The following is a 26956-nucleotide window of genomic DNA, read 5'->3' on the forward strand; positions in this document are numbered from 1 at the left end:
GCAAGACAGGAACCGCGCTCACCTCCGGGAAGAACTCCTGGGGGAACTTCTCCTTCTCCAGCATGGTGGTGCTGTCCAGCGTGTCCGAGTAGATCTCCTTGCCCGTCACCTTCTTGAACTTGCGAGCTGCACGCACGCGGAACCAGCGTCACGCGGTGGACGTGCGGTCCCCGCCACCAATCCCCCCACCCCCCGCCCAAATCTGCCTTCTCACGCCGCCTCCCTCTTCGCCTTCACTCACGGCGGCCGCAGCAACAGCGATGAATATAACAATAATGAATGAAACAGACGGTACAGTAGAACGACGGGTCCTCCATTGGGTTGTTTGAGTGGTGAATGACTTGCGTGCGGAGAGCGGTGTGTAGCGCGTGAGTGGTGTAAGAATGGCGTGAGTGGTGTGTGTGGTGTGTCAGTGCTGTGAGTGGTGTGTTAGTTGTGTGAGTGGTGCGGTCGTGGTGTGTGTGGTGTTAGTGTTGAGTGGTGTGTGAGTGGTGTGTTAGTAGAGTGGCGTGTGTGAGTGGTGTGAGTGTTTTGAGTGGTGTGTCAGCCGTATCTCACCTTTGAAGTCAAACTGGTAAGTGTTCCTAAGGGACTCGTGAAGGAAGTAGAGGTTTCCTAGAGCCTGCAGTGACAGATTACATAGACCACAACCACACATTACACATTTGCAATCTACCACGACAGTTACCATACTTAAAACACGTAGTTTAACACGTAGGATTTCGTGACCAATATTATTCATAATAAAGGTTTTTTGGTTAGATCGCGTAAGTATAAATGCATCAAAACCCTCCACCACCCGACACAGCCAATTAGTAAGGGATTTGTCACGTAAACAAATCATCAATTAGTTACTACTTCAGCCCACCGGTGTGTTGGAGAGTAAATCCACAACATTTACAATTTTATAAAATCACGTACCATACACAGACCACTTGCCATACACACACACAACACGTATCAAATACACACACACACACCACGCATCACACACAGTCCACCTACCACACTCGCTGGCACGTGGAGTGGCGAGACACCGAGCAGGGGAGAGAGGCACACAGGCGAATTGGCACGCGGGTGTGGGCGTGAGAGAGTGCAGGAGAGGTGTGCAGGTGAGCGGGGGTGCAGGTTCAGACAGCGTGCAGGTCTGAACCTGGCCGTTTGGGCGAGTGGATGTGCGGGTGAAATGGGTGTGGGTGCGAAACAATGCACAGGTGAGCGGGTGAGCGGGTGAGTGAGCGGGCGGAGATGCGGGCAGGTGAGCGACTTTTCACGGCGTCCCCACCGCCGATCACTCTCCGGGCCGCGATCCCCGCCGCTCCCTCGCCGCGTAAATCTCGGCTAATGCCGGCTCGGTGAGCGTGCGTCCACCGTCCAATGAGCTTTAATTACCGCGTAACTACACTTGGCGCGTGATTAATAACCCGCGTATCGCACTGCATAAATCCACACAAAATAACGGCGGCGCCCGTCAGCTCCTCGGGGCCTAATTACGCGCTGCAGGAGCAGGGACGGGGTGGCGGCAGCGCGTCCGTGCGGGTGTGCACGCACGTCCCCGCCGCAGGTGTCCCCCGTGCGCGTTGGCGCCGTGTGGAGGCCGACGCCGGTGCCACGGCACAGGGCGCGGCTCCGCGGAGACTGCGCTGGGCTTGGGATCGTCCCCCCTCCCCCCTTCTCCTCTATGGGCTCGCTTGATCCGTGAAGCCGATGAGGCCGAGATCCTCCACAGATGTATCCCCACCAACTCCCCCCCCCGCCCCCGCCCCAAGGCCACGATAACCGTGGTTGCCCCCCTGCCCCCGCAACTCCCCTCCCCCCACTCGGCAGAAGCCCACGACCTCAGGGCGTTGCTCAACACCACCACCACTTTGCAGCATGACACAAACTCAAAGGGTGACAACGGACCCCAAGGTTGGGGTTGAGGGACCGTGGGCTGGACATGGCCCGCGACTTTGTTTCATGCGGACGACGGCCACGTGAGGCCCACCACTTCTACTAAAAGGCCCGCAAACGATATTCATCCGTCACTGCGAGGATCTTAGCTGCCCTAATAGCGCACTCGAAAGGACCTGTTTTTGACAAAGCAAACGACGCTTTGTTTAGGATTTTTGCACTGCGCTCGGTCACTGCTGTCGCTGCAAGGGTGTGCGTGGTAATGCGTAGTTGCCCGCCAAAGGTAGTCATATTCGGGGCTCAGACACAAACGGGTTCCTCATCCGTCTTAAGTTGTGTCGAGTGATGCAACGGAACAGAATGTTATGGAATCAACGTTACCACCTCATCGTGACCTCTAACCCCGGGTGGAACAACACAGCACACCGAGGCTACAGCCATCACGGCCTCGAGCTGTCAATCAACCGCACACTCGTACTTGGTGTGTGTCACTACCAGAGTCTGTCACCGCTGCAGGGCGCGTGTCACCACTCTCTGGGGGACGTGGGCGCGGAGCTAAGTGGGTGACTCCGCGTGGCACGCCGTGCCGCGCTGGTGAGCAGGTGCAGAACGCGCGTGCAGCACAGATGAGGGGTGGGAGGGGGAGGAGATGGGGAGGAGAGAGGGAGGGAGAGGAGGGCCCTGCCATCAGATTGAATTCCCTCTCTCTAGAGAAATACTCGGAAAATTGAAAACGGCCGGGCATCGCGGGACGGGCATTACACGCGTGGCTTCCTCCGCACGCCCCTCGCTCACAGCCCAGCGTCCCTCTTGCTCTCTCTATCCCCACGTCCCTCCCTCTCCATCCCGTGGCACCCATCACCATGAACAATTAATATCACGGCGGCGGCGGCGGCAGCATCATCAGTAGCAGCACCAGCACAGCAGCACAGCAGTGGCAGCAGCCACGGGCCCCCCGGGGTTTTACGACGCGTGCCGCAAGCCGGGCTGGCCGCGGCGTGAGCAGCAGGTGTCAGGTCTCTTGCTACAGCGCCAGGCGACCCTAGCCCCCCTCGTGTCCTGATAGGTGCACCCCCCACGCGTGTTTAGCGACGCTGCAGCTCACATTCATGCGGCCGCCCCCTCGTCCCCCCAGCCGCCCCAGGTAACACACCTACAGCCAAGTGCGGTGGGGTGTCCTGCGCGAGGCCAGAGTGCTGCGTTACGGTGAACGTGGAATCAGGTTGGGACGATATTCGGTGAGCGTGCCTCTTGGCTACGAGTGTAATAACCGATGTTTAACCGCCCAAGTCAACGCACTGATGCGCAGGGCACCCCGAGCGACTGCCGTCCTCTCCCGTATGTGCTGGACCCGCGACGCGCAACACGGAGACATCACCAGGGTGCTATGGCAGCAAGCCTGACCGTCATGTTATTAAAAAAGTTTTAATTTCCTCTTTCGCAAACGAAGCTTCACACTGGCGGGGGCGGGACAGCCCACCACGGACACACAACGCCGACGTGGGTAGCCACAAGAGAAGAGCTGTTTAGTGTGTTCGAGGTTAGGACCTTTCTTGGACCCGGTGTGAACACGCAAAAAACTAAGCTGACATGACGATTGCGACTCAGGACACAGGCCGACTCGGGGCACGGGCGCATTGGGAAAATTTGATGAACAGGGAATTTTTTAAAGGATATTAAAAAAAAATCATGCAGTGACTTTCACTTGGGTGCAGTGTGTCAATAGACAAGGAGGCTGCGAATCATAGAGAAATAATTTGTCCACCTTTCTTGATAAGGGAGAAATGGTCATAAAATACCAGAACGGAAACTTGACCTCGCGCGAGCCGGGGTTCACCACGCTGGGCTCACGGCGAGATGAGAGACACCCGCGGAGCGATGGTCAATCCGCGCGTAATCGCCCCCCTCGCGAGCGCGACCGTCCCGCGCGTTTCATTTCTCTCGCGCCCCCCTCACTCGCCCCCCCCCTCGCCCTCCCTTTCTCTCGCCCGCCCGCCCCCCCTCCACCCTCGCCATTCCCCTCGCTCGCCCCTGGAGATCCACCGTGGGGGGCGCGCTACGCGTTCCCCCCACCGCCTTCATTGCACGCGAAGCCGCGACGCGGATCAATGCTCCGCTGTGTTTTGGCACAAATTAGCGCCCGGTTAGTTTACATGCCAGCGGCAGGCCCCGAGTGCCGAGTGCCATGCGTTCCCTCCCCCCGCGCCGGTTTTGCCGCGGTGTGGCAACGGTATTCGTGTTTTTAACAGGTGACTGACAGGAGGTGGGGGGGGGGGGTCACGCGGTGGGCTTCAGCTGAGGAGTCCGAGATCTTTAATTGCGTGAGTGGGCGTTTCCTCTCTGAGTAAACATATATCCCGGTTGTGATACACGGATCGGAAACGTGGAGCCTAACAACAAAGGGCGTGGGGAAAAAAAGAAGCTGACAAAGTACGCAAAGAAGCATGGAGAGGGGCATGCTGGGAATTACCTTGAGAGATTGAAAGAGGGAAATGGATGGTAGAACACACACAAGAAGAACACGTCATCTTAATTTTTAAGACATGTAAGTGGGCTTGGACAAGACACGAAGCTCAGAGGGACAACGTTCGGGTGGTCGGGACTAACGACAGAGCGGAAGTCAAAGGAGCGACCTTCATCCAGCCGTAGATAGATCACGCCCCGCGATGACGACCAAGAGGTGTAAGATCCGGCCCCTCACTGAAATCCTCGCTGAGGAATGTTTCTCGATTCCCATGTGACAAGCGGTTTACATGAAGGACCGCCGTAGTACCTGAACAAATCGCACCACACCTACGAGGAGACAACGCCCTACACAGATGGGCTCACAATCCTGCTTGCTGTTCTGCCTCGGTGAACATATTGCAGCCCAAGCAAAGTTTGGAATATCCGCGATTCACTATGTGATCCACCAACCCTTGGGTCCAGAGCGCTGGACCACCTTCAAGAAAACGACAAGTGCCCCCAGTGCCCCTCCCTAAAGCCCCCAATGCCCCCCACTCCCCACCCCACCAGGGAAGTTAACGAGCGATCACCCAAAATTAACGTCGGCGCTCGTCGACCCGCCATGTTGGCGCGCGGCCGTTTGCAGAACGGCCGCGGGCGCGTGACACCGGTTGGGGTTACGCTGGGCATGGCGGTGGCGGCAGGCGGAGGGTGGGGGGGCGGGGGTCGCTGGCCACGCTGGCTGGGCACCCGGGAGACACCTCCTGGGAATCCGCACTAAGCCACACATGGACAGGCAGCGGGCGGCTCGTGAAACAGAAAATAATTCCTTCGATTGGACTTTGCTCAAAATTCAATTTGCGGGGCTTTCCCCGTCACGGCACACGAGGAGACGGGCGCCGGCTGATGGAAGGGAAAATGAAGCTCTGCCCCGCTTTCATTTTTGAGTCGTTTCCCTTCTTTTTCTGATCTCTCTCTTATTTTAGATCTCATTTCGCTCCCCGTTTTCCCAAGCCTCACCGCGACGCCCAAGTGCTGGCTAGGGACGCCCCACTGGGCGCCTCCACGCTCCCCAGGGCCCTCCACGCTCCCCAGGGCCCTCCACGCTCCCCAGGGCCCTCCACGCTCCCCAGGGCCCTCCACGCTCCCCAGGGCCCTCCACGCTCCCCAGGGCCCTCCACGCTCCCCAGGGCCCTCCACGCTCCCCAGGGCCCTCCACGCTCCCCAGGGCCCTCCACGCTCCCCAGGGCCCTCCACGCTCCCCAGGGCCCTCCACGCTCCCCAGGGCCCTCCACGCTCCCCAGGGCCCTCCACGCTCCCCAGGGCCCTCCACGCTCCCCAGGGCCCTCCACGCTCCCCAGGGACCTCCACGCTCCCCAGGGCCCTCCACGCTCCCCAGGGCCCTCCACGCTCCCCAGGGCCCTCCACGCTCCCCAGGGCCCTCCACGCTCCCCAGGGCCCTCCACACTTCAAGAGCCTAAACGCCCCAGGGGCTTCCATCGTCCAGAAGCCAAAACTCTCCAGGGGCCTCGACTCCCCAGGGGCCTCCATGCCCCAGGGGCCTTCACTCCAGCGGATTCCATCCTACAGTCCCCTACCTATCCAGGAGTCTCCATTCCAGCATCCACTCTTTCGACTCCTCCGCTCTCCAGGGGGCCTCTGTTCTACAAAATTCTCCACTTCCCAGAGGTCTAAGCTCTCCAGGGGGGTCCCTCCACCAGCCGCCGCAGGGTGTGCCGGGCAAGTGCGCCGGACCCGATCGCCACCGCGCTTGACCCAGTGGGGTCCTCGCCCCTTCCCCGCCGCATCCGTGCATGCGACGTCCGCCGAGAGGGGGGTTACATTAAAAAGTTAATAGAAAAATCAATCAGTACTGAATTAAAATTCCACTAGCGATCCTCGGGGGGCTTTTTGCAATAATAATTTCAGGTGCAGGTTGATTGTGCGGGGCTCCCACCAGGGGCGGGGGGGGGGGGTCAGGGCTCGCCAGCCCGAATATCCTCTTACATTATTAACCCTCTGGGTCCACGCGGCATCACGACAACTCCGGGTCGCCTCCACGCGAGCAGCCCCGCGGCAACCCAGCGGCCCCCCAGGCTCGGCGAGGCCGGCGCTGGTCCGGTCCAAAAGAGCAGGAGCGTCACGCTTCCCCGTCACGCTTGGCCGGCGAACATCCAACCGGGGCCGCCGTGGACACCGACGGCGGCGCCGGCGGCGATTCACGGGGAGTAGGAACGGGCGGTGCGCGGTGACCCACGCCGTGAGCAAGGGCCGCTGGGCTCGCGTCGTGCCGTCCGCCCGGCAAAGGGGGCCCACGACTTCCCTCTCGTTCGAGGAGTCAGGGCCCACCGCAAAACCGCGACACGGAGGGGGCGGGGGCCGTGCACTTGTTTTCCTGGACGTTGGGAAACGAGCGGACCGACGTTGCGGCGGACAAAACGTGGGGGATGATGCGCCATGGGGTTAAACTGTATAAAAACGACGGTGGGAGCAATCAGGTCACATCGCTCGTGCCGATTTCAATTTTCCGTCGCTATTATGTGCGGGGATTGGATGGATAATGTCGAGGCTCCGGCCAAGCTGCCGCAAGCCGGTGCCGCCGACGCCAAACCCGCCGGGCAAAAATTGCAACCTGATGAAGCGCCCCTCCTCTCTCTCCCTCGCTCTCGCTCGATCTCACTCGCTCGCTCTCTTTCCGGGGGGGGGAAGAGTGTGCGAGTGAGAGCGCGTTCACGCGCGCCCCTTGGCAGATCGGCTGAAATCGACGCCGGGCCCTTCCACCGGTCTCCACCACGAGACCCCGTTCAACACCACCGCCACGGCAATAACCCTGCTGACAGCGAGGGAGCCCGCGAGGAGACAACGCGCTGCCACCATTCGTCTTGTGAAGGTCACCGTGCGGCACGGCGCGCTGGGGTGCGCCTCCCTCCCTCTCTCCCGAGTCCAGGACAAATGTACGCGACCCTTTAAAGGCATCGTCCTTCCCGCTGGGGGGCGGGGCTTAGGATGTTTGGGGGGGGGGGGCGGGTTGGGAGAAGCTCTGCCCGGCGTGCGGCCACTGTAACGATGAGAACAGCGATGTGACGGACATGCACGTACACACCACCGCACGCTCAGCCGCCGCCCCCCCTCCCAACAGACAGCATCATCGCCGGCTCCGCCGCCACCACGACCGAGAGTGAGCATCTCGCGTGGTGCGCCTAGAGACCGCGCCCGACGCTAAAGGCGGGCGGGAGGGCCCCACGCGCCCCGAGCTGTAAACGGCGGCGGGATTAAATCCTCGCCGCCGCCATCATCACGGCCGCTAACGAGGCACGGCGGGGCCCGCCCGCTGGCAAGCGAGGCACCGACTCGAGGCGTCGCGCCCGCGCTAAGTAATAGCAAATCAATGGGGGCTGCGGGGTGAAGGATAACTTAGAGGCGACACTCCATTACTCAGCGGGCGTGCACGTGCGCGCGCCGCTCACCCCTAACTTTATTACGCCGTGTATCAATCTGTCGGGCCGGCACTCTCGGCGATCAGCGATCAATAGTTTTAATTTTGATTAACACGGACGCCCTCATCCATCCCGCAGATTAAATTGAATCCCAAACGCGCTTATTCCGTGACGCGCGGATCGATATTTTGTCACCTCTGTGCGGAACGCGGCGGGAGCGGCGCTGCGGTCCCCTCGCCCCCGGGTCCCATTTAATCTCCGGCTCCGGACCTCGACGGCGAAACACGGACGCGGTAGCCGTGCAGAAGCGGCGCCGGCTGCTGCTGCTGCTGGCCTCTGATTTGTGATCGTGGGGGGTGGGTTGTGATCGCGGGGTGATGCTAAGTGGCGTGAGTCACACGGGACCCCCCCACCCCACCCTCCAAAAAAAGCGAGAGTGATGCCTCAATCGCAAACACGGACGCCTGGACGCCCTCGCCCACGAGAGTTCACGACGCCTGGCCCGGTGACAGCCAACGCTGCCACTGCTGGTGATATCATCAGCGGCGACAACGGCGGCGGCTGTCAGAGCAGCTACAGCAGCAGCAGTCACAGCAGTAACAGCACAAGTCATGGCAGTAGTTACCAACGGTCGCAGGAACAGCAGCAATAGCGGCCTTAGCATTCACAGCACTCTCAGCAGCAAGTAGTAGCAGACACAGCAGCAGTAGTTGTAGAAGCTGTAGCAGCACCAGGAGCAGCAACTGCAGAAGCGTTTGCAGAAGCCACAGCAGCAGTGGTCATCACAGCAGCAGCAAAAACAGAAGCAGCAGTCACAGCAGCGGTAGGGCGCCCAGGCAGACTGCTACCTCCTGCACAATGGAGACCTGGGACATGCTGTTGTGACAGGGGGTGTCTGTCGTGTACCTGGATGTATGCTCATGCTGGGTTTACAATTCACCGTCTTGTTTGAATAAGTGATTTTTTCTTTGTTTGATAAATTTAGTGAGGAAAATTGACACGGCAAACAGAAATGTCCACGTCCTTTACGCGAACAGGATAAACAAGTACACTCCGTGAAAGGTGTTTTTTAAATATATATTACATCGTAACAGTTGATGAAATCCAGCCAATCACAGACGACACGGATTGTAAAATTACCATAAAAAACACTGATACCAGAGGGGCTGATCAACACTACCATCAACGTCAGCAGCCATGATCCATCCACTGCTGGATGAAGGCCCCAGTCATTGCCACCTCTCACGTTCTCACGAGGTTAGCAATCCATCGAGTGCCGATACACGGGCTGATTTCATCGCTACATCGATCACGAGCCCGAGTCACACCTCACGCCAGTTCAATGTTGTCTTGAAATGGGTGACATCATGAAACGAAACTGTCAGGAAGTAGCGGAGGGCAGTGTGGATGTGATGGGCTCACATTCATCAGATGTGCTGCTGCTGCTGCCCATCGTAAGCTGTACCTGCATTTCTCTCACCGTTGTATTTATGTCCACTCTTGTTCCATCAAACGATTAATATTTTAATAAATCAGCCCATGGTGCCATAAAGTAAACATGAAACGTAACCAAACCTGTTCCATCACCGTGTACTGTTGCGTGTAGATTTTGGTCGTAATCGGAGAGAGTTCACACTCCGTGAATGTCCCCTGTGAGTGGTGGGTGCGTCTGTACCACAGCCTCCCCCAGTGGCGATGCTTACACACCACACCAAGTACTCATTTGAGGCTGAGTCGACCTAGGGGAGGCAAGGGACCAGTTCAGATATTCAGCACTGGTGCTGAACGGAAATCGAACTCAGATCGCCTGGTTCGTATCGCAGGGCGCTGACCGCTACACTACCGCTCCCCACTACCCCCAACACGCAGACCCTGCCACACACATCCAGGACAATACTGACAGGATACATAGAACACATAAAGACAAAGATCCATCAAATAGCCTTTAACAGACTCTCGAGGAAACTGCTCTTACCAAGCAAATAGGGTCGCTAGGTCCGTAGGGCAGTGCGCGAACCAATACGCTCCCGCTCCACACACAAGTCCCTCCCACACATAGAGCACAATACGGGCACAGCACACACGCAACGCCACCCAGCACACACACACGCCATGCCACCCAGCACACACACACAAGCACCATCCCTCTCTCCCTCCCACACACACACACAGAGCACACAATAAAGGCACAGCACATACGCCACCCAAAACACAAACCCAGCACATACACAGGCTGTGCCAACCACCACAAAAACACGCGCCATCCCTCCCTTCTACACGCACATACAATACGGGCACAGCACACACGGCACGCCACCCAACCACACACACGCTGCGCCACCCAGCACACAAACACGCACCATCCCTCACACACACAAACACGGGCACAGCACACACACCGTGCCAACCCAGCACGGCCGCTGCCCGGCCCCCGCTTTATAGAATTTCCACTGCTCGCCTCCCTCTCGCGTGCCAAGCTGTCGCAGGTAATTTACGTGCCCCACATATTGCAAAAATAACATTAACTTTATTAAAGCAGCACGGCGTCACGGGCAGCTGCAGAATAAAGGGCCGGCGGGTGATTGAGGGCGCGCGTGCGGCCATCACCACTGTCGGCCACCCATCGCGAAACAACGGCGCTCATTTCCTGCCCCGTGGACACGGAGCGCCGCTATCGGGGAAAATCATCTGAGGGGGGGGGGGGGCGGTGGGGGGAGAGGGAATCTCTCGGGGAAATCTCCCCGGCTCTACCGCCCGGCACACAGGTGTTCTCTCGCTGCCGCCACCACCACCGCCACCACACCCCCGTCACCCTCACTCATCAACTCGGATCCTGCACTCGCCCTAAGCTCTGGCCCTAACCCTAATTAAACGGTCCCGTCTAATCCTCCTACACCGTGCCTCTCATCCCATGCAACCGCTGATGACGTTGAAGAGAATTATGATGATACTGCTGCTAAACATGCTGTTTCTGTTGGAAGCTCATGATACAAATTAAGAAGATGAAAAATATAATGTTCAACATGTTGTGCCTGATAAAGACATAATGAAAAGAGTGATGACGATCATGCTGAATATGCCGATGCTATTGATGACCAGCTAATGATGGAGCTGAATGGGCTCCTGCGGCTGATGGAGACAATGACAATCAACACGAAACGAAACATGCTGCCATCGTTGCTGATTACGATGGAGAGGATAAATGGGATGATGGTGGCGATGATGACACTGCGGATATTGATGCCGCTGATGATGACAATGTTGGCATTGATGATAAGAACGATGACCTCAAAAGTTGCTGCTGTCGCTGCTACTGCTGCTGATGATGAGGCAGAAGCTGTTGATGATACAGCTGTTGCCGTTGCTGCTGTTGCTGCTAACAGGATGGAGAGTTTGTGAAGCAAGGAAAGTCTGCTCCCTAGCGGCCGCGAGGTGAACCGCGCGTTGAGGACGACCGTGTGGGTCGTTGCGTGCAGCGGATTCACCGAAGCTAACACCGATTCTTACGCCCCCACGACCACACATCGAATCGCGTTGCGGGTGTCTAACAACAGTTCGTGATTCCACCTCGGAACATTCCCCGACTCACGTGGGGTTCACGAAAGCTATGCGCTGGACGTTACCGGTGTGCTCCAAGCTACGTCCAGGCTAATCGAGCTACCAAGACAACACAAAACAAGAAGAGGAATATTGCATATCTCGCAATCGCTCAGGAACCACAGCCGAGCAGGAAGGCAGTGGTGGAGCCGGCGAAAATCGCTGCCCAAGCTCTGCGGTCCTCTATATAGCGAAGATGTTTTCAGCCAATTAACGTGTGGCAGAAAACCTGAGCGTCACACATGTGAGGGGGGGGGGGGGTAGCAACACTATCCCATAGAGATGGAACAGATGGAGATTAGTCTACACTTTGCTGTACTGCCTTCTCCTGGCGAGCCAGGGTTACGGCTCCTCCTCGACGCACACTGGCAGCTTCACAACCCATCCGTGCGGTGATCCACCAACCCTTGCTGCTGCCTCCACAGTGCCGGATCACGGGCAGAAAGCACGTGCGGCGGCGGCAGCATAGCCACCGCCACCAAGATTAAATATTACATTCTTGAAACAAATCGCTGCAATATTTCGAATTGTGCTTGGGTGGACGGGTATAGTGATAATAATCACAGCCTATATAGCGACTTTAAATGAGGCGTGTGACTAGGGATGCGCTAAGTGTGCACGATGGCGACAAACACTGCCAATATTATGTTGCGACCGGGCAGATCAGTGGTGCCTTATCCAGCAGGCACTGTGGTCCATCCTGGTGGATCTCAATGGGCTCCACGATCCACAACCAGAGAGCCATGGCCAACAGTCACCGGGAAAGATTAACCCTTTATCATCCTTTAGACATAACGTACTAGCGCCATCTATTGGTAGACGTCAGTACGTTGTTTTTCAATCGTATTAATTCTTAAGTCGAGGATTTTTATTTGCCATCAGCTGTAACGAGAATTGTCATTCGCTTATGTAAAGTGTTTGGCTTCGCGTGGGAGCAGGTAAGGGTACACGTACAAAACCCACAACCGCCACCACCTGTGACCTCGGGAATAACACTGAGAGCTGGTGGGTGTCGCTTGGTAGGTGCGGCTCATTGCTCAATAGGTTAGGTTCAAGGCTCGGTAGGTGTGGTTTACAGGCTCGCTATGGTTCACGGCTCGGTAGGAAGGTATGGCTCATGGCTACGCAGATGTGGTTCACGGCTCAAGTGTGTCTGGCTCACAGCTCAGAGGGTCTGGCTCATGGCTTGGAGGGTCTGGCTCACCGTGAAGTGTTCCTTGGACTTGTAGTTCTCATCGAGGTAGACCCGCGCGCGGTTGAACTCCCGCATCTCCTCACTGGACAGCAGCTCCCTGGGACGCACAATGACAAAGGCACCCCAGTCCCCCTTGTGTAACCAAACAGAGTGTTGAGGCAAGTGCAGTTATTGAAAACCTACGAAGGCCGGCACAATATGGCACGCGAGAGGGCGGTGTGGCCAGCAACAACTGCCCGGCCAGCGACCCCCCCAAATTTGTCTCCCCTAATCCTGATGTTTGCTGACCCACATGGACCGTGTGGGTCGTGTGGACTGCGTGGTTAGAGGCAGTGTGGATCGAGTGGGCCGTGTGGGAAGAGGCAGTGTGGATCGAGTGGGCCGTGTGGGTAGAGGCAGTGTGGACCATGTAGGTAGAGGCAGTGTGGACCGTGTGGGTAGAGGCAGTGTGGATCGAGTGGGAAGAGGCAGTGTGGATCGAGTGGGCCGTGTGGGTAGAGACAGTGTGGACCGAGTGGGTAGAGGCAGTGTGGACAGAGTGGGTAGAGACAGTGTGGATTGAGTGGGCCGTGTGGGTAGAGGCAGTGTGGACTGATTGGACCGAGTGGGTAGAGGCAGTGTGGACCGAGTGGGCCATGTGGGTAGAGGCAGTGTGGACCATGTGGACCGAGTGGGTAGAGGCAGTGTGGACTGTGTGGACCGAGTGGGTAGAGGCAGTGTGGACCGTGTGGACCGAGTGGGTAGAGGCAGTGTGGACCGTGTGGACCGAGTGGGTAGAGGCAGTGTGGACCGAGTGGGTAGAGGCAATGTGGACCATGTGGACCGAGTGGGTAGAGGCAGTGTGGACCGTGTGGACCGAGTGGGTAGAGGCAGTGTGGACCGTGTGGACCGTGTGGGTAGAGGCAGTGTGGACCGAGTGGGCCGTGTGGGTAAAGGCAGTGTCGACCGAGTGGGTAGAGGCAGTGTGGACCATGTGGACCGAGTGGGTAGAGGCAGTGTGGACCGTGTGGACCGAGTGCGTAGAGGCAGTGTGGACTGAGTGGGACGCGTGGGTAGAGGCAGTGTGGACCGAGTGGGTAGAGGCAGTGTGGAACGAGTGGGTAGAGGCAGTGTGGACCGAGTGGGCCGTGTGGGTGGAGGCAGTGTGGACCGAGTGGGTAGAGGCAGTGTGGACCGAGTGGGCCGTGTGGGTAGAGGCAGTGTGGACCGAGTGGGCCGTGTGGGTAGAGGCAGTGTGGACCGAGTGGGTAGAGGCAGTGTGGACTGAGTGGACCGAGTGGGTAGAAGCAGTGTGGACCGAGTGGGTAGAGGCAGTGTGGACCATGTGGGTAGAGGCAGTGTGGACAGCGTGGGCCGTGTGGGTAGAGGCAGTGTGGACAGCGTGGGCCGTGTGGGTAGAGGCAGTGTGGACTGAGTGGACCGAGTGGGTAGAGGCAGTGTGGACCGTGTGGGCCGTGTGGGTAGAGGCAGTGTGGACCGAGTGGGCCGTGTGGGTAGAGGCAGTGTGGACTGAGTGGGCCGTGTGGGTAGAGGCAGTGCGGCCCACGCGGCACGGCTTTGCGAGCAACGCGCTCACTCACTTGACAAACATCTCGACGTTCGCCATCGACTCCTCGTAGTTCTTCCCCCCGACCTCCTGGCAGTGCACCGCCACCAGCTGGGGCCCCTGGCTGTGCACCGTCTGTGAACGCGGCAAGGTCGTGAGCAGAGTGTACACGCAGCAGGGATATGAGACCTATGAAAATGCAGCAGGGCTATGAGTGTGCAGACGCAGCAGGGACGTGTGAGAGACGTATAAAGACGCAGCGGGGATATTAGAGACTTACCCAGATGCAGCAGGGACGTGTGAGAGACTTATACAGAGGCAGCAAGGATATGAGGGACGTATGCAGATACAGCAGGGATGTATGAGAGATGTATAAAGATGCAGCAGCGGGGATATTATAGACGAACGCAGACACAGCAGGGACGTGTGAGGGACGTCTGCAGATGCAGCAGGGCTGTTGGTTAATCCCTCTCGCCACCCTGTGGCAAGAGGCCCTTGGCACCACGCACAGAATAAGCTTCACAAGGCAACGCGCCGTTATTTTATGTAATCATCTTTGAACGGCGCTCGTTAAACGCATACGCGCGCGTGCACATGCACACCTATAAGAGAAAGCGACTGATTTAATGCCACGATGCAATTAGCGGGATTTAGGTTTGGATTGTAGCGGGTTTGTTTTGGAAAGACACTGATGAGTAATTGAGATACGACGAGAAAGTGAAAGAAGGCTTGTGGGTGATGTCCAAAAGAGGACATTGGTGCGGGCGAGAGATTTAGTTCCCGGCAGGATCTCTCAACAGAAAAACACATTTTATCACCTAGCGATGCTGTGTTTTCTCGTGAGCGGCACGGGGCTGTCGTATCATAGGTAAGCGGTAAAGCCACCTTGGCTCACGTCCAGGAGACAGCGCGACAACGCATTGGGTCGGCGTGTACACAGGAGGGGAGGACGTTGCTGGCCTAAGGGGAGACGCAGGTTGGACACAAGCGTCCAGAAGGCACGGTGTGGAGGAACAACATGGTGCATGTTACGTCCAGAGGACATCAGTGGTTGACGTGCGTCAGGTGTCTGGCTAGACACAAGGCGGACACACTGGGTTGGGGCGTGTGTCAGGTCAAAGGGTGGGCGTGTCTGGTGTGTGGGGAGATGCAGCATGGACACACAGGGTGTACAAGTGTCCAGAAGCAACAGGGTTAATGTGTGCGGTGGCTGGGGAGACACGGGGTGGGCACACAGCGTGGGGACAAGGGTCCAGTACACGCAGGATGGAGATGTCTGGTGTCTTAGGGAGGACGGGGTAAATGTATGGGTCTGAGTAAGACAAAGCGTGGATGTGTCTCTAGAAGACACGGGGTGGATGGGTGTGGTGTCTGGGAGACGCAGGTGAACGTGTGCGTCTGGGGGAGATAGACGGAGTCAGAAGGAGGCAAAGGACGGACACGTCCAGAAGACACGAGGTGGTTGTGTATATGGGTTGGGCAAGTGTCCGGGGGAGACACGAGACAGACGTGTCCTGTGTAAGGAGATGCGGACACGACGAAACTGAGAGACTCTAAAAGGCCACCTGATGCACGCAGGCACGCACGCACGGCGGGTCCACAATTCAAGCTATTCACCGTGAACGCCAATCGCTGATAAGATGGGGCCCCCAGCCCTGGCAATGGCAGGGTCTGCTCCAGGACAAATATTTGACTTTCCGCAGAGCGAGTGGGCAGGACTCTCCTTATAGGGGCCAGAGGCCAGACTAGTTCACACTGGGCGCATTCCTACAGAGCGCAGGCAATTAATGCTATTAATAGCTGGGCTGTGCTCAGGAGCAAGCACGTATGCACGGGGACCGGGCAAGCGAGCGGCTTCTTCTCTCCACGGGCACCCGACCGACCCAAAGGCACGAACCTCAAACAACGGGCGGGAGAGGTCAGCACCTGCGGATGAGCGTCCATCGAGACGACACAAACACCGCGGAGCGCCCGTTTACAAAACCCGACGCGTTACAATAAATAAGGTGAAGCATCGCAACGTCCCGCATGGCGCGTGGCGCAGCAGGGCGGTGCTCACTCCGGAGAGAGGGCCCCCCCCCCCCCCACTAGCCTCCCTCCCCCTCCATCCCTCTCCACCGCCTCCACCCCCCCAAAAACCGCCCCCCCCCCCCCAAGCCCAGCCATGGGCAAAGGCGGTTCCTGTGGGTCCGTGTGGAGGCAGCGCGAGGGACAGAGCGAGAAACGGTGCGAGGGACAGAGCGAGAAACGGTGCGAGCGCCAGCCTGGGGATCTCAGTGTCTCCCCTGTCCACGGGTGTCTCCCCAGTGACTCCCAGCGTCTTTCCGGTGTCCCAGCATCTCTGTTCTCCACCGCAGCACTCGAGCGATGCCACCACAGCTGAGCTTTGTTAATATTAACGTGCCATAATGACGCCATCGGCCGTAACTTTACTGCTGTTTTCTCTCTCATTTTACCAAGCCGTAAATGCAGCCGGGCGGCCCAGGTGCGCAGCTTCGAGACAAAAGTGACGTTCAACGTCGTTTTTTTTCTGCTTCTGAGTAACGTCTTCCGTTAACGGGGGGGGGGGCGGAGGGCTACGAGCGGGGCACGGAGGCGCGACGAAGCACAGCGGGGGGCCTCGCTAACGAGAGACGAGTCTATAAATAGCGCAGCGCAATTGTTTTCCCGCGTGAGCATCCTTCCCACGAGCACGGCGCCAGGAAGCGGCGCTCCGTGTCCTGCCCCTCCCCGACGAGCATTCACACACGAGTACATTTGCACACGCGCTTACATGCGTGTGCACACACATAAATATCCCCCATATAGCCTTAACAAGCTGTTGGGGCAAGAGCTGTTAGCGATCGCTTACGGCACACGAGGGGGCGGGTGACCATCCCCATGCCCGGCCGTCTTTGTCTCCCCAGTGGCAATGTTTACCAATCGCACCAGGTGCAGTACTCAACTGAGACTAAGTCGACCTCGAAGAGGCCTTAGACTCGTTCAGATAATCGTCACTGTCATGAGCGAGAATTGAACTCGGGTCACCAGTTTCATAGCGCAGCGTGCTAACCAATGCATTAATGCCGCCACAAACACACAAAGACAAAAATCCCCCGTGAAGCCTGGATAGCTTGTTGCGGCAAGTGCTGTTCACATGCACCAATGAATGGCAGCAGAGCCGCCTCTGTCCCCCTGGTGCTAACGTTTACGTATGGAATCAGCTCCTAATTTAATGCCGAGTTGGTCTAAAGGGAGGCCCAGCAGCAGTTTGGATGGCTGGCTGTGGTCGGGAGTGGAACTCAAAAGTGCAACGTGCTGTGAATGAAGAGAGGGGATAACTTGGCAGAACCCTCCTTACAAGCCAGTCGTGAGACTCGGTGACGCTTTCCGGAGTAAACAAATGCAACAATATATATAAATAATTCTTACACTGCGCCACCACAACCCACACACACTCTCGGGACCTACATTTGTACAGCGCAAGCGTGCATCTGTGATCAAGCGCTGCGGAGGCAAGGGTTGGCGGATCACAAGGGGGATTTGCTAAACTCACCAATGCTCTGGGCTACCAAGTAGCTATGAGAAGGCATGATAATAAATCGGCGTCGTGAACCCATCTGTGCAGCCCCATCACTGTCGTCTGTCGTGGGTACTATGCGAAAAATCCAGTTTCTTACCAGTTCTTCTTCTCTTGTATGGCACGATGAAACTAGCAACAGTTTAACAGATAGCTTTCGCGACCAATATTATTCATCGTAAAGGTTTTTGGGGTAGATCGCGTAAGTATGTGTCGTAACCCTCCACCACCCGACACAGCCAGCAAGGTTTGTCACGTAAACAACGTGCCAATTGTTTACTACTTCAGCCCACATTTATACTAATGCGATCTAACCCAAAAACCTTTATGATCAAACTAGCAACGTGACATCTGTGTGTGTGTGTATCGAGGCCATTAAAGACATTCAGCAGCCTTCGCGGAGGCTGGGTGCAATTCGGTGATGGTGCCCGCGAATCGGCGGTGCAACGGGAGCAGCGTTGATCTAGCGTCACGCTCTGGTGACCGCAGCCGTCGCATTGCAGACAGTGCCGACCACGGAAGCACCAGGGCGTGGGCGGAGGCCAAGAGTGAGGCCTATCGACAGACGTGGTGAGACGAGGACGTGCAGGACTGTGGAGTGGATGTGGGGGGTGATGGCCCATGGCGGTTTTGGAGGAGGAGGAGCAGGAAGGCAGCTGAGCTCACACGACTGGGAATAATGCCACGAGGAAGAAGCAGAGCGCTCCTTATTTAAAAAGGAATTGGCCAAACATCCCAATATAGCAGGGCCCGTCTAAAAAAAGGATCCTTCGAGACTCAGTGAGACTCTCCTGCATAAATACAATGAATGGTGTCCATCCACTTGCACCCATTTGTACAATGCTAGATGAAGGCCTCCACGTGCCCTGACAGTAACGGGGATTGGCCGACTATACTTCTCCACGCTGGCTGGCGAAGGGCGGGGCGCACACAACCGGTTCAGACATCTCTCGTCATGGTTAGCGCGGTTGGCTATGGTGCGAAATAAGTTCAACATCATACATACATGCTGATGTTTGCCTTGGCTGGAACTCAAACTCGTCATGAGGTTCGTAGTGCAGTGCGCACAAACCACTGCGCCATCCCTCATCCCGATTGCCATTGCTGTTATTCTTATTATTGGGGTGAAAATGACATCACAACATTTGGCCAGGGCAGACGCTGCTTTTATAAATCACGTGGGTGATCACACGGGCTCGGCCAGGCCTGCGGGAAGAAGGAGTGGGGAAGCCTTGAGCACAAAGCGGCCGACCAATCGTAGCCGAGCTCCCGAGCCCGGGGGCTGGTATCTCGGGCGACCTTTGACGGACAGCACACGACGGGCCAGCGGCAGTACGCCGCGTGGAATCCGTCAAAATTTAAACGGGCGACACGACGAGGCACGTGCCCGCGTTTTATCCATGATCACAAACGCCTTGGGTGGGAGGGAGTGGGGAGTCAGCCGCAGGCGACACGATCGTGGGAGACTGGAATTCAAACGCGGTGCGGCGCAGGACGCTTCCGCGGGGAGTTTTGTTCGAAAGGGTGCAGCGATCTGATCCCGCTCTCGGGCATCGATTTTACGTCGATGCCAATTGCCGCTTAGAGACTCCGGCACGGCGGGTGACATCGAATTGGCTTACGGGGGAGCCAATTGCGCACGTTCAATGTTAACTCGCAGCCATTTGTGTGTCTTGTCTGGCTGCTGAGGCGCGCGGTGGCCTCCACGTGCCGTGTGGGTCATTGCGGGGGGTCGCCCGAGCGTGGTCTGACACCCGCTGGTCAATTGTCCGAGTTGATAATAGGAAAATAAACTATCGATTCTTCAATTGAATCACGAGCAGGGATTCATTGAGCCATCATGGGAGTGAATTGGTACGTATTCACACCCCTAATGTGCGTGTTATATATGTTTTTGTTTTGTATAATAAAACGGTCAAAGGCTTTGAGCCTAGACTTGTAGAGGGGCATGGAGTCGCCAGCACGGACGGCTGGGGGAAGGAAGTGACAGACCATGGGGGCAGCAGAGGAGAATGACCGAATGAAGGTTGAATGGGGGATTCCACAGAAAGTGAGACGAGAGGGGAGAGGTAGAAGAGTGTGTGGTGGGAAGCAGAGTGAGATGACAGGAGAGAGATATGAGAGTGAAATGAGAGGAGAGAGGTAGGAGAGTGCGCGGAGGGGAGTAAAGTGAGACGAAAGGGGAGAGCGGCTAGCCAGGGGGAGTCCATGGGGGATCTTGTAGAAAGTGAGTGCGATGTCGGAATTGATCCGGGATTGGATCGGGAGCCAGGGCAGAGGTCGGAGTCGTGGGGTCACATGGGCCCATTTCGCGGGTGCAGAATCTGCGGAGTTTGGAGACGCGGGGAGACCAGCGACGTGCGGAGGTGAGGAGTGTGTGGAGGAGGTGAGGGATTGGAGGGGAGGCCGTAGAGGAGAGAGTTGCAGCAGTCGAGTTGTGAAGGACGAGGTGGACGACGAGAAGCACGCTGACCACCAATGTCAACAACAGCAGCGACGCGGAAGCACCGAACAAAAACACAAATGACACCAACACACACTTCCATGTCACCCACCTTGTAAAACTCCTGGAGCCAGTTTGTCTGCAAATGTTCGGTCTGCAAAAAAAAAACAATGCTCAGGCTGAGACCAGCATGGCAGCAACAGCAGCAACAGCAGCAGCAGTGCAGGGCATGATTGCCCTGGCACGTTTGTGTCGTTGCGAGCGGTGGCACTAACCGGGGCTGTACCGGTTCGATGACAACACCTCGCCGAATGGCGCCAGCGAGAGCGATCGACAGGAATGGCGCCGCAACTTCGATTTTACCGCGTATGTCATCACCAGCGAAGGCGGCGTGCGAGCGGTCGGCGTCATACAACAGTCGCCGCACCGCACAGCCGTCATACCACCAAGCTCTCGTTATTATAGCGGTGACGCCACAAACGTTCTCGCCCAGCAGTAGTTATATCAGGAAGTTGTCACACCGCAAAGCTGTCACACCCCAACGGGAAACATCCGCCACACCGCCATGACACAACACAGCCGTCACACCGTGCTGCTGTAATGTCACACCACTGCCACACAACACAGCTGTCACACCAGAGAACAGACGCACCAAGAGACGTCAGAACACACAGCTTTCACACTGCGCTGCCGTCACTCGTAGGCATCACAACACACGGCTGTCACACAACACAACATTCACAACACAGTCATCACACCGGGAGTGGCACCACACGGCCGTGGCACCACGAAGCCGTGGCACCACGAAGTCTCTCACCCCTCACTATCGACTGCCGTTGCCTGGATCTTAATTGTTCACGCCGAATCCCAGCTCTACTTAATGTGCACGCCTCGTCTAATTAGCAAGACGTCCGAGCTCTAATGATTCCCCTCTTGGTCCCCCAACACCAATTAAGGCCTAAGCAGGGTAGAAACAGCGACACGGCGGTGACGTATGCGGTGAAAGTGAATGGCCTCTCCTGTTAAGCACTGCTGACGCCAGAGGCTCTGCGCTCAAGTTACCCCATGCTCGCTCGCTCACCACCCCGTGTGAGCCACTCACCACGCTCGCTCACCACCCCGTGCGAGCCACTCACCACGCTCGCTCACCACCCCGTGTGAGCCACTCACCACGCTCGCTTACCACCCCGCTACTGCGCTCACCGGTCTCAAAATCCACAGACGACACGGTAACGCTACCCCGCGCTTCGATCATTCACCCCGGGAGAGATTTGGGTATTCATCACCAGGCTACACCTTAAGCCGTGACTCGCTCGCTCCCTTAACCAGCCTCGACGTGAAGATGACCAGTGTCGATCGACTTCCCCGCCTCATGAAAGAACATTACGGCTCTCCAGGCGTCCTGGCGGTGCGAGGGGATATTTCAATATTAAAATTGTTTTTTCAGTCAGTTTGAGATCAGCTACTGTGACACAAGCTTTTCAGGAATGTGAACACTGCCAAAACAAATGCGACCAAATTTGAATAGGTGCGCAAGGTAGAATGCTGAGATGCGTGCCTGGAATTGCACTGAGATACAGGAAGAGGAAACTGCAGATTAGATAGCATACACAAATGAGAGATGTCATATTTTGATTAGTTGAGAAAAGTAAGTGGGGGCTTGGGCCAGACACGTCGACAAGAGAGACGACGGTCGGTGGTCGAGACTAACGATGGAGTGGGAGCGCAAAGGAGGAAATGCTCGTGAAAGGAAAATCGATCGCCAGGATGGGAGCATTGACATCAGCTCGTGCGCAGGTGCTAGACAGATCATTACGTTGCAGGACCGTGAAAAATAGCCACGGCTTAGGGAGGCCTTCATTCAGCAGTGGATCGATCACGGCTGCTGATCATGATGCATGGAGCCTGACATATGACCTTACAGGGCACCCACAAAACGCACAATGAACTATGCGGCCAGTGGTGGGCCCCACCCTCTAGAAGCCGCAGCTGCACGGGCAGATGGGAACTCTGATGGGACCTTGGCAACCCAGGGTGACAGGGATGCAGTCTAGCAGACAGGCAGGGAGACACGGAGATAATTAGGGAAGGGGCGAGAAGCAGGCAGAATAGACAGCGCTGGCAAGTGGACACAGAGGCAGTTCGAGAAATTAGAAGATTTCACACGGGAAGACACCGAGACAGGCATGGCATGGGGACAGGCCATTGGATCGGTCCTGCCATCGCACTTTGCATGTCAGTTGACACATCAGCACACCATGGGTGTATCACGCACCCCGCCTTGTTTTAGACCGCCAACTCAAGAGTCAAACTCGTGGCCATATCATTTTAGATAGCAACAGGCCACTAATTCTGGTCGATGACATTGGACATTGGTCAGTGAGTCTCATATCTGCACGAGCAGGAGGGACCTCCCAATGGACCTTGACTACTAGCCAGGCACAGTGAGGCAAGCAGCAAGGCAGCCATATAAGCAGACAGGGACAGGCAGGCAATCACTGCCATGCCATCACACTGCACAGCAGCCACAGATGTGGGTCAGAGACACCGGTAAGTGATGTTGGTCACCGATTCTGCTTCTCAAACACCGAGCTCCATTTGATTGTTGTAAGCTTATCACCAGCCATGATCAATCCACTGCTGGATGGAGGCCTCTCTAAAGGCGCCGGTCTTCACCTCTCGCAAGCCTGCGATGCCTCGTTCAGCACCGGCGAGCGAGCTGATCCCAACCTCCTACCCCTCTTAAAAATCGGGCGCTCAAAACTCAAAAGTAATTAACTTGAGAGAGCAGCGCTCACACAGTCCTACAACTAGCACTTGTTCACTGACACGAATAACTGATGTCGGTCGCGGAGATTGGTCCAATGGTATTCCCCTCTCTAACGACACCGAGCTCCGTTTCATTGTCGTGAGCCCACGGCAACGACGATGATGACTTTCTCGACTGGGTGCCGCCCGTGACACTCGTGGCTCCACGTAGGCCACCGACTCTGGGCCACTGATGTCCATCATTGCACTGAAGTGTGGCTGCTTTTTGGCCGAGACGCTGCACTGTGCCTCTTGTGTGTGCGAGCACACGGAAGTGGCTGAACTTTACAAATAAACCCACCCGTGCCATTCCAGTTTTCCATTCCTTCAGCCCTTTTGTTAATGTCACACAAACAGCGCGGCACACCCGCAGGTGCCGTACATACAGACGCACTCACGTGTATACACGTTGCACGAATACATGGACCTAAGAGTGTACGGGTACATAAACATGAACACGTGCACACATACACACACAGCAAGTGCACACACGTATACATGCACACAAGTACAAAAAACAAACATCCCCCGTATGAACTGTAACAAGACTGTCGGGGATATTCATGTTAGCGAGCATCTATTAAGGCCGGAATGGCACAAAAGGGTGACCAGCACCATCCTCGGCCACCTTTGTTTACCCGGCGGTGATGTTTACACACAAAGATCACTCGTACAACCTTCACAGACTGTAGAAGCAAGTGCTGTTAGCGAGCACCTATGAAGGGTTGGTATGCCACACGAGGCGGTGGGTGGCTAGCACCACGCACGGCCGCCTTTGTCTCCCAAGTGGCGATGTTCACACATCGCTCCAAGTACTCATTTGAGGCTGAGTCGAACAAGAGGTGGCCCAGGAGGGGTTCGTATAAGTCACTGGTGTTGGTCGTGAGCGGGAATCGAACTCGGGTCGCCACGTTTGCAGCGCAGCAGTGCGCCAACCACTACCCACTACCACTCCCTACACACAGGCACACGCACGTACGCACGCATACACGTGTAACATTTACCCAGCCCGAGGGAAAATATTTTCCATTTTCCACACGGCCAACCGCAACGTACAACATGAAGGAAACGACATCTTAGGCGTTTTTTGTTTGTTATTGTTGTGGGCCCTGTACCTTCGTGGGTGTCTACCTGTGTATGTATACCGGTGTATCCGTGAGTACCGGTGTGTGAGTACATGCGTGCACCCATGTACCTTTACACCCGTGCGTTTAATTTGTAATATACTCGTGCATACCCGTGTAAGTACCTACGTATGAGTCCATGCACCTGTGTACCTACGTATGTATAATACCTGTGTGTACCTGTGTGCATATGTATCTATAAATACCTGTGCACCTCGGTATGTGCCCATGTGATTCCAAAGCACCCGTGTGTATCCGTGCAGTTTTCATTTACGTTTGAATGTAATTGCAAGTACCAATGTACCTGCCTATGTACCTGTTAGTTTCCCAAGTACCTCGGTGTGTAACCCCTTGCGAACGTACCCGTGAATAACCAAGCACCCATATGTAGAGCGTTTTCTAATCGTTACCACCCCAGCAAGCCAGACACGATCAGCCAGACACCTGCACGTACCCATGTGTACCTTTGCAGGATACTTGCGACGTCGTCAGCATCGAGACATATAGGCCTCGGGGTTCCAAAACAATGTGCTTCGTGACTCCATGCAAAGGCGCAACACACGGTTCAGGAACCAAAACCACAACAACCACCACTGAAATATAACAACTACCACTAACTACCACCGCTCAAATAACAAAGACAACAACACGGACACCACCTGTCCACATAGCCCCCGTGGCGTTACAGTGCAGGTGAGGCAGGCGAGGCGAGGCAGGCGGGGCAGGTGAGCGGAGGTGAGGCAGGCGAGGCAAGTGAGGCGAGGCAGGTGAGGCGAGGCAGGTGAGGTGAGGCAAGTGAGGCGAAGCAGGTGAGGCAGGCGAGGTGAGGCAGGTGAGGCGAGGCAGGTGAGGCAGGTGAGGCAGGTGAGGCGAGGCAGGCGAGCTGAGGCAGGTGAGGCAGGCGAGGCGAGGAAGGCGGGGCAGGTGAGGTAGGTGAGGTGAGGCAGGTGAAGTGAGGCAGGCGAGGTGAGGCAGGTGAAGTGAGGCAGGCGAGGTGAGGCAGGCGAGGCAGGTGAGGTAGGTGAGGTGAGGCAGGTGAGGTGAGGCAGGTGAGGCAGGCGAGGTGAGGCAGGTGAGGCAGGCGAGGCAGGTGAGGTAGGTGAGGTGAGGCAGGTGAGGCAGGCGAGGTGAGGCAGGTGAGGCAGGTGAGGCAGGTGAGGCAGGCGAGGCGAGGCAGGTGAGGCAGGTGAGGCAGGCGAGGTGAGGCAGGAATCGGGGCGAGTGGGGTACCTACCGTCCTCTTCTCTCAAGGGTGGTGCAGGCACCGTGTCACGTACCGTGTCCGGTATGTGGGGTCAGTCAGGTGCTATGTCAAGCATGCGCCCTAGATTTTTAGATACGCGGGGCAAGTATGTTAGGTATTGGTGTCAGGTACCGTGTCAGGTACCATGTCAGGCACGCGTGTTTGCCTATGCGGTGTCACTGTGTGAGATACTGTGTCAGCTACTATGCCAGCTGTTGTCAAGCAATGTGTCACGTACTGTGTCTGGTGTCGCGTCTGCCGTCAGCTACTATGCCAGTTGCCAGCTTGCTATGTCAGGTCCGGTGTCAGCTACGGTGTACAGCTACTATGCTACGTACTGTCAGCTACTATGCCAAGTGTCAGCTGCCGTGTCAGCTCCGGTGCCAGGTGCTGCTGCTGCTGCGGCTGCGTCGTCGCCGTCGCCAGGTAGAGGCTACGCGCCGCCCTTGCCCCCCCCGCCGTGTTGACGCGGGGCCGCGGGCGCCACCGACACGGCCCTCGCGCTCCCAACCCGACACTCCACCCTATTACTTGCCTCGCGCATCCCCGACCCCCGGGACCTACTGACCCCCGTGACCTATCGACCGAGTGACCCGTGCGAGCGGAGCCTCACATCCTCGAACATGGAGCCGACGTTGGCCGTGACGAGGAGGAGTCGGGGTCCGCCGGACCGCGGCCTCCCGGATCGCTCGGCCGCCGCCATTCCACCCGGCCGCTCGTCCTCGCTCGATCGCCCCGCGTCGTCTTCCTCGTCCTCCACCTCGTCGTCGTCCTCCTCCTCGTCGTCTCCTCGTCTGCGCTAGAGTGTAGAGGAGGGGGGGGTCACAGCGGCCCCACGTCGCCCGGGGTCCCGCGCATCGCGGCCGCGACCCCGTGCCGCCTCCTCCTTTGGGTCTTGCGCCGAGCGCGATGACGTCAAAAGCGAGTGACGTCATCGCGTTGGGCCGCACGCGCGGGGGGGGGGGTCACGCACGGCGGGGCGACGTCACCGAGGAGCGGCGACGCGGGTTGGCGAACGTGCGTCGTGAAGTCAACGCCGGTGACGTCATGGAAATGTGGATGGAGGGGGGGGGCGCCCGAGGCGTGACGTCGTGTGGGCCCGAGGCAGTGGTCGAAAGGCGTGGCCTGAACTGTGGTGACGTCACGGACCCGGGGGGGGATGGACTGACGTCACCTAGAGCGAGACTGGGGGGAGCGGGGTTGTGTGTCATGACGTCACCGCCCAATACACACGCTTTGCTACCCACAGATCTCACTCCACGTGACCTCAAAGTGCACCTAGCCTGGCACAAAAGCCCCGTTGTTGGCACTCAACGAGGCTTTTGAGTACAGTACTGTAATCTGTTGCACCGTTTGCGCTGTTAGCTTCCTCAATTGGAATCCACACAGCAGCAATCAATGCCCCCTAGCGCGAGAACTTGGTAGGGCCCTCGTGAAAATCCGACCCCGGCTAAACGGGCACGAGTAGAAATAAAACGTGTTATCGTCAGGCTGAAATTAATCTGGAGCTGTGCGGGGCTGAGCTCTGGAAAGTTGGATTGGTGAATTGTGGGGCCCTCTCTCCGAGAAATATTCCGTGGGGAAATAGTCTTTGGTCCAGATTTCTGCGAGAATGATGAAAATCATTTCTCGACCCATGAATGATGGGGTGGAGGTCGCGTCGATT

At 57.0% G+C, this 26956-nt stretch overlaps 1 protein-coding gene across 2 annotated transcripts in view; it reads right to left on the reverse strand.

The window, feature by feature from the left end:
* INPP5A (inositol polyphosphate-5-phosphatase A) overlaps nucleotides 1-26225 on the reverse strand; it is a 43541-nt gene extending 17316 nt beyond the window's left edge. Inside the window, exons 1-6 of one of the 2 annotated variants that reach the window (XM_032952467.2) lie at nucleotides 25904-26225; nucleotides 20228-20269; nucleotides 14148-14248; nucleotides 12577-12664; nucleotides 559-622; nucleotides 23-126 (exon numbers count right to left, since the gene is read on the reverse strand). In XM_032952467.2, the coding sequence (XP_032808358.1) occupies nucleotides 23-126; nucleotides 559-622; nucleotides 12577-12664; nucleotides 14148-14248; nucleotides 20228-20269; nucleotides 25904-25993 (489 nt within the window). In that variant the 5' untranslated portion in view covers nucleotides 25994-26225. The remainder of the gene's footprint in view (nucleotides 1-22; nucleotides 127-558; nucleotides 623-12576; nucleotides 12665-14147; nucleotides 14249-20227; nucleotides 20270-25903) is intronic. The other variant, XM_032952468.2, reaches the window with a different exon arrangement.
* Between the last annotated feature and the right edge of the window lie 731 nt (nucleotides 26226-26956).

Source organism: Petromyzon marinus, chromosome 11 (genome assembly GCF_048934315.1).
Source record: "Petromyzon marinus isolate PM22_M1 ecotype Great Lakes invasive population chromosome 11, UKy_Petmar_22M1.pri1.0, whole genome shotgun sequence".
NCBI lineage: Eukaryota > Metazoa > Chordata > Hyperoartia > Petromyzontiformes > Petromyzontidae > Petromyzon > Petromyzon marinus.